General features: G+C 40.3%; 1 protein-coding gene across 1 annotated transcript; it reads right to left on the bottom strand.

The window, feature by feature from the left end:
- Positions 1-805: 805 nt before the first annotated feature.
- On the bottom strand, positions 806-12,055 carry LOC127621095 (AN1-type zinc finger protein 5-like). The gene is made up of 7 exons (XM_052094548.1): positions 11,982-12,055; positions 11,541-11,642; positions 10,253-10,454; positions 9,595-9,700; positions 9,149-9,270; positions 5,321-5,428; positions 806-3,754 (listed from the first exon to the last, which is right to left on the bottom strand). The coding sequence occupies exons 3-7, from the start codon at positions 10,410-10,412 to the stop codon at positions 3,606-3,608; spliced, it is 645 nt and encodes a 214-aa protein (XP_051950508.1). The 5' UTR covers positions 10,413-10,454; positions 11,541-11,642; positions 11,982-12,055; the 3' UTR covers positions 806-3,605.
- Between the last annotated feature and the right edge of the window lie 3,622 nt (positions 12,056-15,677).

The raw sequence follows: 15,677 nt of genomic DNA, 5'->3' as shown, positions 1-15,677 counted from the left end.
CTCACCAGGGTGATGTTCGGACTCACGTTTATCGTCGAAGTAATGAATGTTACACCGAGGCCTGTACTCTGGTGCGGGATCGAGTTGGAGGGTCCGAGGGTGGTGTGTCAAACATCGTTGGACTGAGCTTGTTGTCATTGCAGGCAATCTCAACACTGTGCGTTACAGGGAAGACATCCTCCTCCCTCATATGGTACACTTCTTGCAGGCTCATTCTGACATACTGTAACCCTCCAGCATCACAATGCCAACAGCCATACTGCTCGTTCTGCACGTGATTTCCTGCAAGACAGGAATGTCAGTGTTCTGCAGACTTTTGATTTTGACCCCCCCTATTTTCAGGGACCCATTATTCCATTTCTGATAGTCACATGTCTGTAACATTTGGACAGTTTGTGTCATAGTTGTTGAATCTTTTTATTTTCATACAAATATTTACACATGTTAAGTTTGCTGAAAATAAAAGCAGTTCAAAGTGAGTGCGTGTTTCTTTTTTTTTTTTGCTGAGTTTAGATGCACTTCTGTTCCCCTTATGTCAGTGTGATGAGGAGGGGGCATATCTGGCCCCAATCAGGCTAATCAGACAAAGAGAAGGATAAATGCAGCCGGATGCTGCAGTTCGGGACAGAGCCACACGCAGCTGCCATGTGTGTATTTATTTGTGTCTTAGGTTTCATTAAAATATTACTTTGATGCTTCAGCCGGTTCCAGCCCCCTCCTTGCCCTTTTTAAACCTTGTTCAGGCAAAACAATTTCCCACAGCAACTGATTTACAAGAATTCAGACTGAAGAAACCCACAAGACATTTTGTAAATTTAAAATAAACTTTGATTTTATTGGTTTTATACTTACTCGTACACATCATACAATCCTAAATTTCAAAAGAAAAAAGGTATCTGGTTGTGTCTCTGGGGGACTGGGCATGCTGGTTAATTACCCATGAATGCTGGTTAACATACTGCTCAATATGCCTGAGCTGAAACTCGCATCACCCATCTGAATGTTCTAATGAACTGCTTAAAGTGAATAAAACCTAAAAACCTTCATTATCACTGTATTATTTAGAATTTGCCCTTCTATTTTTCTCTTTAAAAGGCAATAATGCCTGTGAATCATTGCTATTGTAGAAGGGATACTGCATTAGATTGACATAGTGCCAGCGATTTGAAAAGACACTGAAGGCAACATTAGGAGGTGAGGAACTGTGACCCAACTGGCTTTCACTGCACTGGAGCTTAATATTGATAAACATGATAAACATTACCAAATAGTTGGCTACATTCACACCGTTTGTATTTGTGTACTCCGTTTCAAGCAGTGGCATCAGAACTTCAGCCCAACATTCACATACATTGACAATGCCTTTCACCTTGTCTGTATCAAAATACCAAAAGGAGCTTTTTGTACAGTCTGACTGCAAAGACTTGTATGTAGTGGGAGAGGAGTAGGACATACAAAGAGTTCCAAACCCTCATTAAAAGGCTTATATCAGGCTCAGCCAACAATGGTGTGTGTGCATGCCAGCTCTTTGAGCCACTTTCAGAGAGCTGCTTTCACAAAGGCTCTCTTGAACTGTCAGCACCACTGAGGATAATGCTCAAAACAAAGAGGGTGCTAATTAAAGCTCGGGTCATTTCCTTAAAGAAGCAAAGTCATTAAATAAGCTAAGGCCAAAACTTCAAATCACACTGTAAGGTATTAGTTTGGTGCCAGTGTTGGCAGATTTCTATAAAATTGGTTACATCCACCTAGCTGCTTTCAGGATAAGAGCCACATAGAAAGTGATGTTCCTGTTCATTTAAGTTAGGTTATCGTTTATGAATCATGCAAAAACGTACACTTCAAGATACTTTTTTGGGCTACCTTGCAAGACAATGTTAAAGACAAATACAAAATGTCCCACATGATAGTTTCAGCTCTTTTACCAAAAAATATTAAAACACACAAACAGCAAGCACAAAGACACAGGCCTCACTCAAAGCATCGCAGGAAACTCAGCGCTGCACATTTCTTCATACATATGGGTTAATAAACACTACATACACACAAAACAAACTTTCTGCTGAATCTTTCCCCCTCTTCTCAGAACCTTGCAACATTCTATTAAGAAAAATTCAACATGATTGGTTGCCACGTGGTATTTACATTAGCAAACACAGTTGAAACCTGTTAATTTGGATATCAGTGAGCCAGGGTACATTCGTCAATGCATTGTAACAATGGAATGACATTGCATTTTTACATTCTTGTTCAGTTCAAAGTTGCAATCTAGAATGTTGCTGTAGCAAACTTTGCATTTGACCTAATATCTGTGCAAACATGCCAGGCTTGTCTGTTTGGGGAAGTGAATGCATCTTCCACTATGAAATCATCAATCATAGCAGAATTCATTCGTTATTGAGGAAATACACATCTCAGAAAATGTCAAATTGTTATGTAATAAATTACAAACCAGTTCTGTTAGCTATCATTCATTGGTCTGCTGGTGGTTTATAACAAATACCTCGCTTCTAAAAGCTCTGTGACTCCGAAGGTCAAACGAGTTAATCGCTGCGTGCACAGGCGTGCATTAGCAATAACAGGCCTGCTCGGTTCCACACAGCTCTAAAGATTCTATGCTGTTAAACTTGTGTGATGATACTGAACTGGTTCCTTTTGTTGTGATTGGATTCTGAATTGACGGATCATTTTTCATCCCAATCTTGCCCATTTGTTTTGAAGACACAAACAAGACTCTACTCTGCTTCCAGTCCTCCAGTCCCAACCAACCAAATGATAATACAAAAATAAATAGAATGCAATCACACAATTCAAGCTACGTACAATATATTAATATAGATCTTCTGATGCCATACACTCATTAAAACATTAAAGGAAAGAAGAAAATAAACTCAGTCACTCGCTTATGTCAAGGCTCTGGCTACACCCCCACCCCACCCCACCCAACTCCCCTTTTAAAACACATCCAATAACTATTCATGCACCCAACATTATCATGATAAGTCAATATATAAAAGAGAAATATGTTGTAAATGCACAGGCTGGGATTTGACATGTCAGGGGTTTTAACCAGAATAAAGAAAAACACACAGAAAAGGAAAATTTTACATGGGTAAATGTGGGAGTAGTCATTAAAATCTATATTCTTCAGCATCAATTTGCAATATCAAGGAAATTCCCACCCCGTATCAAAGTCTGAACTCTCCAGACTCATGAACCCACATCCCAAGGCTTCAATAAAAAAATAATGTTATTATCCTAACAAAATCAATGCCAGGGTAAAAATTAAAGGCCCCCCCCCCCCCAATTCATATGGATGCACACCAGACAACCAATCCCACTTCTCCCTGGCTCTCCAGAAAAGAAAAACCACACATAACATTTCTCATCATGTGTCACACATTCAAACACACACTTTACACTGTCCTTCCAGGAGAGACAGGGAGATGATGGTTTAGGGAGTGGCCAAGCAGGGACAATACCCACTGACCTCACCCACCCTATCCTACAATGAAGAAATGAACCCATTTTTAGAACGGTGTTATTCAGAGCCATGGTTCCAAAATTTGAAGGTCAAAGAATTTAGCTCTCTAAGCCGTCAGTTCTCATAACTTCTGAATCTTCTCAGCTACCACTATGGGGTTCTCCTTGCGGATGCGAGCCGCAGCAGCTCCTCTGTAGTCGTAGGGACAGTCATGTTTGTCAGAGTAACGGTGGATAGCACAAAACAGGTTACCACAGCGACAGTCAAAGCCTAAAGACAACAAAATGGGTATATCAGGCAAAATATTTAGAGTTAGTTCAGTCTTTCAAGTGACCAAATAATTATTTAGCTACAGTGTTGAATTCTCTGAAGTCAAGGCTGGATACCAGCGCCATGTGAAATGCAGCACCAACCTGCAGTATGCTGACTGATCCCAACTGTGGAAACTATGAAAGAACCTATGATTTACTCACTGAAATCAATGAAACTTGGTGAAGATTGCTAATAAAAAGAAATTCACAATTATGTTGCAGTTGATCTTACAGTCAGTCTGTAATATATTGTAGACATAAATAGACATGTACAAATACAGTATGTACATACAATGCATGTCATTTATCTTTGGCTGCTGTCATTGCATCTGGTTATTCCAACGTCTATTCATTAACATAGGATGTTATAATGCAGTATGTTACAATATGTACAAAAGTGGGCATAATCAAAATATAATACATCATTTTTGTCATTATGTGAAGTATCACATATCAATCAAATCATGTTCAGAATAAGCATCTCTGTTCTTCCTTCAGGTTACCGTAATAAGCTTAGTAAGTGTGCACCACTGTTAATGAATCTGCAAACTGTAGTTTCATTGACACCATAATCATGGTGTTTTTAAAATGCTTTGTTGAAAATAGTTTTAAAGACCCTGCGTTCTGTTACATTCAGCTGTGCTCCATCTAGATGTTTGAAAAAGATTTCGCCTTGTGTTTGTGCACGTTTCTCCAGAGCGTAGAGCACCGTCTCTGCCCTTGACAGATGATTCATGTTTCCTTCCATTTAACTTGGAATTTTAAACTTCATACTGGGAAAACTGCAATGGAATGCAACTTTATGTTGGACTTACAACTTGTGCGGAAATCTTCAGCTCTGATTTCACAGATGCAGGTGTTTCATGCAAACGTGTGGGCACTGAGGGAGATTTACAGTCAATGATAAACCTTTTATTAAATAATATACATTGAGTGAAAGGTTCTACATTATATGACAATAAAACCCATTTTGCAAATGTGTGCAGACACAGATGTTCAAAACACGGTGGATTAAACTTTTTTTTGATGATTGTAAACCTGTAGACCAAACATTAACATTGCAGCATTGTTTATCAGTTTGATTGCTATGTGGTGTCTCGTAACAATCAAGGCACTGCTGAAAATTACAACATAATCAATCTCAAAATTAAAAATAAGGCCCTTCTTTGATTCGTAGTGTATAGTTGTCAGGTAGTTGTCACTGAATTTCGAATTCAGTGAAGTCACATCAAGAATCTTTCATTATTGGTCATCATTTTCAAGATCAATCATTGCTGTCACTTCCGAGTACTCTGGTATTCAAGTACTCCTGCCCATCTCTAATATTAACATGCAATTGTAGCTTCCTACCTCTTCCTACCTTTGCTTAAAGCCCACATTTTGGATGCAGATTTTTAAATGCACAAAGGGAACCGAGATATGACTAAATGCCAAAACAAACACAGAAGATTTATGCATGAAAACTTTTGTGGTCTGCTCCCAAAAAGTGCACCCCAAATAACACTGCCCTTCCCTTGGATCTTACCTGTGAAGCCAACTTTTTTCCTACAAGTGAAGCATCGATTCTTCTTTTTGTTCTTGTCAGGAGTCTGATCTCCATCTGAAGAAGCCTGAGCAGCCTCCCCTACTGGCCCTGTTATGAAATACATGGTCAGACTTAAGAAATTATTTGAAATCACAAAGAATTTCCTTGCTTCTGGGGCAACATGTTACACTGACACTCAGATCAATGATTTCCCAGAACAATGAATCATCAAAAAATAAAATGAGCTGAACTGCCTTCCTATGACGATTAAAAGCAGGGCTTTTGTTTGGATGTTGTTCTTCAAAATTAGTTTATTTTCCCAAACTACTCTGATCTTTCATAACTGGTATATGCTCAAGACTGTTATCAAAAGCAGCAACCATGAATTACATGTTAGGTGTGAAACGGTAAGCGACTTGAATGGTAGCCAATTACTTTATTTCTAGCAGTTATTACTTTAATAAATAGCTCATAAGAACATTTCTGTAAGTTCGAGGTTAATTGTTTTTGTGTTATTGGCCTGTTAAACAAACAGTTGGCCTGTTTTAACATTGCAAATAAGCACTTAAATCCATTTGCAGCGAGTGTGACAAAAAGTCTACCTATAAACCTAATGAGTAATAACAAATGTTGTAAAAGTGTGTTGTATCTGGAGGTGTTTCTTATTTAAAGATGCACTCAGTAACTTTTGGTGTGTCATTTTGGACTTACACTGACACCTAGTGGTGTGGATGCAGAATCACTCAAAATCAATATTTTTGGTTACAAATACCATTTTATACATTCACTCTTCAGTCAGCCATGATCAATTTAATCCAAGAGTGAAAGTGTGCAACAGCTGGGTGGTTACAGAGATTAAGTAAAGTAGTATTCGACTGGTCATGTGATTCTAACATAGCAGCCCCCATGATGGCCCTTTTCCACCAAAAATGCAATGGTTCTCATGCCGAGCCTGTGCTCTGCTGGTTCACGGCCGGGGCAATTTGCAGCCTACCATAAACCGCCTGCACTTTTCCACTGACCTGAGAGCCGAATGGTGACAAAATGGGTTACTATCTATGTGGTAGTTTCACGTGAATACCTCAAACATAAACATGCCGCTTCATAGTGTGTTTGTATACAGCTTTCACTCTTGTTTTTGGAGTACATATTTAAACACATGGATTAATGCATTGCATCGTCATTACATTGCTCAACAAGATAGTCAGAGACAACATCTATGCTAAATACGACATGTAATGTAATTATATTATATTGTATGCACTGTGGTTTAACTTGCTAAGTTCTGTAAATTGCTACAGTGAAATCATTAACATTGGTGTAGCAGATGGTTGTATTTGGATTTTTGCCATAGTATATAATATTATTGATTGAGAATCCCACAGTTTTACTTAACAGATAGCAGTGATCTTCCAAATTTAGTGAGTAGCTGGTAAAAATCCCCTTACAGAACAAAACCATGCACAAAATATGATGACAACTGTGTAAGAAATGCTAACAAAGTTGGCAAGTATAACAACTTACTGAGATCAGCTGCAGAGGACATGGCGATTCACTTTTTATCACAAGCGTTATAGGAAAAATTAAATGCCCAGTGTCCGAGTCCAAAACAACATTGCTCTGTCCACTGTCGCTTTTGCTTATGTCCTTCTTATGGTCCCTGTACTCCCTTAAGTGTTTTTCAATGTGTTTATGATTTGGTCAACTGTCCGATTAAAGGTGGTGTGCATCATTTAGTGCTGTATCTTCATTCTCGTAGAGTATTTTTACCTTTGCGATCTCTCTAGTTTATCTCAGATCTTCATAAATACCATATCGCAAGTAGAGCACACATCTCGTAATGAACACTTTTGATGTCTTTTTTTTATTGTTGTTATAGAGGGAAGAAGTACTCCTTGTTGCAGACTCTAGCTACCGTTGCTGTTCAGGATGCACCGATCCGATACCTGGATCGTTATCGGCTCCGATACTAAAGCTTTTAGACGGCTCGGGTATCAGTCCGATGAGCATGATCCAAATCCGATACTGTGTGTTAATCCTGTTAGTTTCTGTCAAGCTCCAAAAATGACACAAAAGAACCATTAAAGCAGATCATATGACTCATGCATTTTATTCAATGCCACTTGAAGTTGTTCGATAGCTCTGTGAATCACAAAAGGGTATGTTTAATAAATAAATATATAGTATGCACAGTGCCAGTGCATTAGTGAATGGTGATGCTCTGTTGACACAAACTCGCAGACAGGCTGGTGATGCACTATTTTTAGCCTTCACAACTGTGCGCAATATTTGAGCGCTACTCAAGAACAGCATCTCAGATGTAGATGCTCAATAGTTCGGTTCACTTATAACATGCATTTAGAACGGAACCGGGGGTGCTTTTTACCAGAATTTGAATAAGAAACAAACTAAACTACAGTGAATTTGCCAACAGACACATACAGGACTTCCTGGAGAGTTTAGAATGTCAAAATAAAAGCGTGAGGGTTTAAAAAGTGCACAATTTAAATATATTACTGTTGTATTTAAAAATTAAAAGTGATTAACTATTAATAAAATGTATTATTATTGTCATCATTAGTACGTTTTACAATTTAGAACAGTATTTAAGTTGAATGGGTTCCATAAAATAACTGTGTGAATGAAAAGTGGACTGTCTTACAACTAAATTGAACAAAAAAAGAGATCTGAATCCTTTAATGTCCAGATGCAAGATGAAACATTTTTGGGGGGAAAAAAAACACTGGTTTCTTTTCTACTGAAGACTTAAAGACTGGAATTACTGATAATTTTGCTGCTACATTATCCAGTATACTAGTTAATAATGAAGCGTTTCTTAATAAGCTACACATTTATATTGAAATAACGTGTAGTTACAGGTTTGTGTTTCTTTACATATTAAAGGGTACTCCCAATTAGTTCCACACAATAATATAAAGATATTCTAAACTGATTATGCAAAAACAACAACACTGGTATCGGCATCGGTCGACACTGAGATTTCCGTATCGAATCGGAAGAGAAAAAGTGGTATCGGTGCATCCCTAGCTGATGTTTGAGACAACTTTACCATGATGATGAAACATTATCCTGCCCTCCGTCCCCTGACATAATCGGTTACCGCATAGAGACCAGCAAGTTTTGGGGGCGGTGCGGAAACAGGTTTTCGGCCCCAGAGCGGCCTTTTCTGTTGTGGAAATGCGCGGAACAGTTCGAGAATTTGCACTGGCCCGGACTGCACACGGACCATGTCGGTGGAAAACAGCTATGAGGGGACCATCTCTGTGTAGAATTAAACAGCTTTTATAAGGCTACTGTCTTCATCTTAAGTGAGTGGCCATGAGTTTACACATATGTTTCAAAATGACATTAATTTCTTAAGGAATAAAACTTTTTGAATGAGTAAAAAGATTACTGAGTGCACCTTTAAGGGAGTCCATAATTTATCAGCCTATATATATTTTAGAGAGAAATCTTTTACAGATATGTCCGGCATGTGTGTGTGGTTGTCTTTTGTTTAAGTTATTCATTAAAACTATTATTTATATCGTCAAGCCAGTTCTCGCCTCCTCCTTTCCATTGTACTTCTTTACAATGATAAATACATAATCCCTACGAAACACACAATTCACTTTATCAGCTCTTGCCTCACACAGACATGTTCCAAGATTGATCCCAGCAATGTTAAATAGGGTCTGATCTCGGGGAAAATTATTTCTGGCATTCCGAATTGCGTTCACACAGAAGGCTCCTCTCGAAAATTCACAGAATCAAAGCCCAGATTGAATGCAGTATGTGTTAGAAAGAACATAGAACATGGGTTGTCACCTGTGCTTTTAGACGAGCCCTCCTCTTCTTCTTCATCCCCTTCTGCTTTATCGGAATCATGGGTTCCAATGTCCTGGGAGATACTCATAGCAGTCATTTGTTGGGTTACAGGGCTGGGTGAACTGCGGCATTAACACAACCAAACCAAATACTTGTATTAGTTATTTGTTTTAATTGCTTTATCATCATAAGTGGACTTTGCTTGCCAAGATGAAAACGTATCTATGTTTTTTATTTTATTTGTACAGCGTTTTTGACAACACACATCGTTTCAAAACAGCTTTACAGAAAAATATGCTATAACAAAAAATTAAGCTGTAATCTCTTAAACTCTTTATTGTGCGGTTAGATGAAAAACATGACCCTAAATGAGCAAGCCAAAGGCAACTATAACTTAGAACAGACAGTTTTGGATCTATAGTTTGTGCAAATTTTAGATTTCTTACCTAGACATACGTTCTTCCGATGGGGTGACATCTTCCGAGGTGGGAACAGGGACAGACTCCACCATCACTGCAGAGGCACCTGAGGAACCTACAGGTGATGTGGCAGCTGGAAGAGAGACATGAGCTCACCAACTCATGGTCAAACCAATCCAGTCCAAGCACTTCTTAAAGGGTTAGTTGACTCAAAATAAAAATGTCATTATTTACTCACCCTCATGTTGTTCAAAATGCTTTTCTGTCTTCCGTGGAACACAAAAGGATATGCTAGGCAGAGTGCTAGGGAATGACAGCCTCAGTCACCATTCACATTTATTCTATGAAAAAAAAAAGATGCAATGAAAGTGAATGGTGACAGAGGCTGTCAGTCCCTAACATTCTCCCTAACATCTCCTTTCGTGTTCTGTGGAAAAAAGCCATAAAAGTTTGGAACAACATGAGAGCGTAGAAATGACAGAATTGTCATTTTTGGGTGTAAAATCCCTTTGACTTTCAAGTTCAACTGAGTGAACACAATTGGTTCCAATGAAATAGGTGCATGTGAACGGCAAGTCTTTGGATATCTTGCTGTTCATTTATAGGCTTGGCAGCCTCAAATGCTTCAACAATGTCCCTTTTAGCAACCCAATCACCTGACTAAATCAATTTCTCAGTATCCTACCTTTCTCACCTGGGGGGCTGCTTCGCCCCCCTCCTTGTTGTCTCTGCAGATGTTCCTTGTAGCAGACAGAGCACATTCCATTAGTGCGTGGGTTACCATAGAAACCACATCCCATTGTGCAAAGCATCGGCACCTGTGTCTGATTTGTCTCCTGAGCCATGCTTTCTGAGAACGGGGGTAAGGGGGACGGGAGAGGGCAATCCTGGAAATAGGGTTGAAGAATTAGTATTTTACGAATTAGCGTAATGTATCATGAAGTGGCTAAAAGACCTCAGACAAATCAAACGAAACAAATCATTGTATCTACCTCCTTTGGGCTTTAGCCTTGAAAAATGCTGACATAGGTAAGGCTTGGAAACAGCAATCCATAAGTTTGCACTGTATTAGGTGTTGACATTGCTGATTGATTTGCACAATTTCATCACCACTAGTGACATAGAATATACAAAGATTTGTTCATACACCAGATAGGAAGAGAAATTGATCCTTAAAATATCAAAGCAGCTCGAGCTGTTCAGCCGCACTAAAACGGCAAGACTAGAAAGTGATTTTTCCCAGTGATTAATACTTAATTTGGTGAAATTATTTGATGTTGCAGGACTCCCATTAAAGGGAGAATCATACCAAACACCAACATTTAAACCAGATGGCTTATTTGCCTGTGACCCTGCTAGAGCAGGGTGCAGGGTTTACAATAAGTTGCATGAAAACATAAGTTATTTTGTTTGTCTGTTTGCTAGCTTTTTGTTTTTCAAACAAACAAACGAATGATCTAGGTTACTGTAACCTTAACAGTCTAGTGATCAAATGACGATTAGCAATCTGGGAACAGTAGTGTTGTCATTCGAAAATAATACGCACATTACATCTTTAATATGTGAATATAGACGTTTTTATAACTGTCTGAATGATAAATCCCCCAGCAAACAGGAATGAATGCGTTTTTTTTGGAGGTTGTCCAGGGGAAAGAGCAGCTCCGCAATTAGGTAAACATTTTGTCTTTGACCCTAGTATCGGGACAAACCACAAGCCGTCGTGCTGTCAACGTCAAAGCGACACAGAAAGAGAACATTTCCCTTCAAAAGTAGTTAATAGTGCGTACAATTGACCATGTTAACGTCGCGGACTTGATGAAATTCGTTTTGTTTGCGATATTCAACTAGCCAGGCTAACTGTGCTATCGGCTAGCTGACGTGATGGTATGCACACAAAACAGACAGCTGGGACCTCGAGACCGTCCCGCGGATAATTATGGTGGCTAAAAAACACATTTACCTCGGATACTTACCCGTATTTCGGTGTGACTGAGGAGAAATCGACGACCTTGATCCACAAAAATCTGTCAGAGTAGGTTCCTGATACGCGCGTGCGGCCTGCTACACAGCGTCATCTGAAACAACGGGCGTGACGTCACCCAACAATTCAATCTTTTGCCATCATCGAAAGCGCGTCATACTTTCCCCCAGTCAACCCCAGTAAAGCTGCCAAGTATATTGATAACATGTATTTAATAAAAAAAAAAAAAAAAAAAAAAGCAGTTGTTTAAATATGCAGTTGTTTTTCCAGAATTGTTTATGTAATCAAACAGGGTTACAGAAAGCCATAGGCCTACTGCAGAAGCTGAGTGTAATCTCTTAAAGGTGCAATATGTAATATATTTACTGTACTAAAGCATAAAATGATCATAATATGTTATCAGAAATGTAGAAAACATGCTAAATTGAAATACCGGATCTTCGAAAACAATGCTACAGCCAGTATATTCTACTTTGAAATGTCTGTTTCAGGGACGAAATTTCTGTTTTTTGGCCTCTGTGATACCGCCCACTGCCCATCTTCCAATAGTATTGCGACACCCCGGGTTGCCAGATTTGAAACAAGTTAGTGGGCAAACACAGTGCGCTGCGGCCTTGGAAGCCAGTAATACATCTAGCTAACATAGACAGAATTATAAAAAATCCACATGAGCTGATTTATAATTTGCAAACAATAAAAACAATGCAAACATATACATTAGCTCAGGGCCGGCCCAAGCCTTTATGGGGCCCTAAGCAGAATTTGATTTGGGGGCCCCTCGGTGCCACCAATATGATTGAATATTGTCAATGCTTGATTATTCACACACTACAAATCTAACACACCCCTTATCAATTTTATTAGTTATAGCTGTGTTGCTTACAACATACCAATGTCTGCCTGTCATGATTTTACCCTTCTACGGTTTGCAATTGTAACAGTAGCACACTTATATTTACCCAATCCTGTTATTCCTCTGTTACCAGTTTTGTGGACTTCTTAGAGAATAATTTGCAGCAGAAGCTGTAGACTGCATCATTTCTTTTTGAATAAGTGAGCCAGCTCCACTTACATTATTTCCCTATTAATTTATTTTCTGTAAGTGTAGTGGTAGTGGAAGCTTCGGCCATCAGGTTTTTCAGGGAATGTGAAGTTTTCCATTATAGGCAGTGGCCCTCTGCTTACCAGATCAGTCCTTTCTGAGTTGGACAGGATAGATGACAACTCAGCTGGGTCAACTGGAGGAGCTGCTGATCCATGGTGTAGGCTGGAAGTTGCTAAGGGGGTAGATGTGACATAGATCCCAATGAACAAGTAGAAGGAAATATAAGGAAATTACATTAATAATTATAATTAGAAATATTAATCTCAGGATATTCTACAGTAACTGAGCAAATACAAAGGCTGCTGTGCTAATAACTTGCCACATCCGCTGAGGTTGAAACAGACATGGAAGGAACAGTAGGATCAGTGGATGTACGTGTTGGGAAATGCTCCTCGCCTGCAGAGGATGGACCTGATGAAAGATGAAAATAATAATAATAAAAGCTAGCCATGAGCATTAGCTGATCAATTTTCAGCGTAAGGCTCATTGCTTGCCATTGTCAGTTTGCTCGATCCTGTTGTGTCTCCTCAACCTGGTAACCAGCCTGAGCTTCGAATCTGGGGAGGAGGAGGGGTTGGGGGAGACAACTATTTCCAATATTTTTAATTTGTACTGCAGTACCCATTTTAAACGCTTGATATCAATGTTAATTATTGCTCTTTTAAAAAAAATTTAACTGATCAATTTAGTTGTTTAAATTCCCTCATCATTTATTCACCCTCATGCCATCCCAGATACCTATGACTTTCTATCTTCTGCTGAACACAAACAAAGATTTTTAGAACAATATCCAAACTCTGTTGGTCAATTAATGCAAGTTAATGTGACCAAAATTTAGAAGCTCCAAAATGCACATACAGGCAGCATAAACATAATCCATTTGACTCCAGTGGTTTAATCGATGTCTACTAAAGCAATCCAATCGGTTTTAACTCCTTTTAACTCCTTTTTTACTATAAATCTTTTTCAAGCTCCATTACACTTCATGGCACCATGTAGAGCTCTGCGCATGCAACAAGCACTAGGAAATGTAATCGTGCTTGAAATAACGATTGTGCCAAGATACTGCAATGGCTAGATGTACAGTGATAAAGTTTTGGTCTGTTCTTATCCAAAATTGGTTAGATCGCTTCAAAAGACATGAGTTAAACTGCTGGCGGCCTTAAGAACAGCGAGGGCCAAACTGTCCCGGGCCATGAGAAAGGCAAAGCGCACACACGCCCAGAGAATCCACAGTCACTTCCTGTGACAGCAGCGACACGCGGCGCATGTGGCAGGGCATCCAGGCCATCACCAACTACAGGACAACATCAGTTGCCTGTGACAAAGATGCCTCCCTTTCAGATGCGCTGAGCACTTCTACGCTTGGTTTGAAGCGCAAAACGACATGGCGGTGAGGAAAACCACCCCTCCTCACAACGACCAGGTGCTATGTCTTACCATGGCTGATAAGGGAAAACTCTATGTAGAGTCAACCCATGACTGGACCAGACAACATTCCTGACAGAGTGCTTAGAGGATGTGCAGACCAGCTGGCAGATGTTCTTGCTGACATCTTCAACATCTCTCTGAGCAGCACCGTCGTTCGAACATGCTTCAAGTCCACCACCATCGTCCCCATACCGAAGAAGTCTTCAGTGTCCTGCCTCAACGACTTCCGTTCTGTCACACTCACACCCATCATCATGAAGTGCTTCGAGAGGCTTGTCATGAGGCACATTAAGACACAGCTTCCCCCCCTCACTAGACCCACTGCAGTTCGCGTATCGTCCCAACCATTCAACAGACGACGCCATCGCCACCACCCTCCATCTGGCCCTCACCCACCTGGATAAAAAGGACTCATGCGTTCGAATGCTATTCATAGACTTCAGCTCAGCATTCAACACAGTCATTCCTCAGCACCTGATTGGAAAGCTGAACCTGCTGGGCCTGCACACCTCCCTCTGCAACTGGATCCTGTACTTCCTGACTGAGAGACCTCAGTTAGTCTGGATCGGGAACAGCATCTCCACGGCGACCACACTGAGCACTGAGGCCCCCCCAGGGCTGTGTGCTCAGTCCATTGCTGTTCACTCTGCTGACTCACGACTGTGCAGCATACATCAAGTTTGACGATGACACGATCGTGGTGGGTCTCATCAGCAAGAATGAAGAGTCAGCATACAGAGAGGAGGTGCAGCGGCTAACGGACTGGTGCAGAGCCATCAACCTTTCTCTGAATGTGGACAAAACAAAAGAGAAGTTTGTTGACCTCAGAAGAGCACAGAGTGACCACTCTCCACTGAACATCGACGGCTCAAGAGCATCTAATTCCTTGGTGTTCACCTGGTGGAGAAACTCACCTGGTCCCTCAACATCAGCTCCATTACCAAGAAAGCCCAGCAACGTCTCTACATTCTTCGAAGGCTGAGAAAAGCACATCTTCCACCCCCCCATCCTCACCACATTCTATAGAGGGACTATTGAGAGCATCCTGAGCAGCTGCATCACTGCCTAGTTTGGGACTTGCACCGTTTCGGACCGCAAAGCCCTGCAGAGGATAGTGAGGACAACTGAGAAAATCATCGGGGTCTCTCTTCCCTCCATCAAAGACATTTACACCAAACGCTGCATCTGCATAGCAACCAGCATTGTGGATGACACCACACACCCCTCACACAAACTCTTCACCCTCCTGCCATCTGGCAAGAGATACCGAAGCATTCGGGCCCTCACGGCCTGACTGTGTAACAGCTTCTTCCCCCAAGCCATCAGACTCCTCAATACTCAGGGACTGGACTGACACACACACCTGTACACCATCCAACTTTTGCACATGTCCAGAGTTGCACTTAATTCATTGTCACTTTATACCTGGTTGCTACCTCAATAACTGCTACAGTATGTCCATAGAACACTATTTCATAGTATGTTAGGTTTAAATACAGCATTTTTTAGAAAGTGTAATCTTTTTGCACTACTCAGATTAGAAACGTGTACTGGTTCTTCACGGTCCTATTGTCTTGTTTCGCAGTGTACTGT

The sequence above is a fragment of the Xyrauchen texanus genome, chromosome 27, assembly GCF_025860055.1.
Source record: "Xyrauchen texanus isolate HMW12.3.18 chromosome 27, RBS_HiC_50CHRs, whole genome shotgun sequence".
Taxonomy (NCBI): Eukaryota; Metazoa; Chordata; class Actinopteri; order Cypriniformes; family Catostomidae; genus Xyrauchen; species Xyrauchen texanus.
Note: the sequence above shows the minus strand (reverse complement) of the source record. Positions and strands in the feature narration are given on the sequence as shown.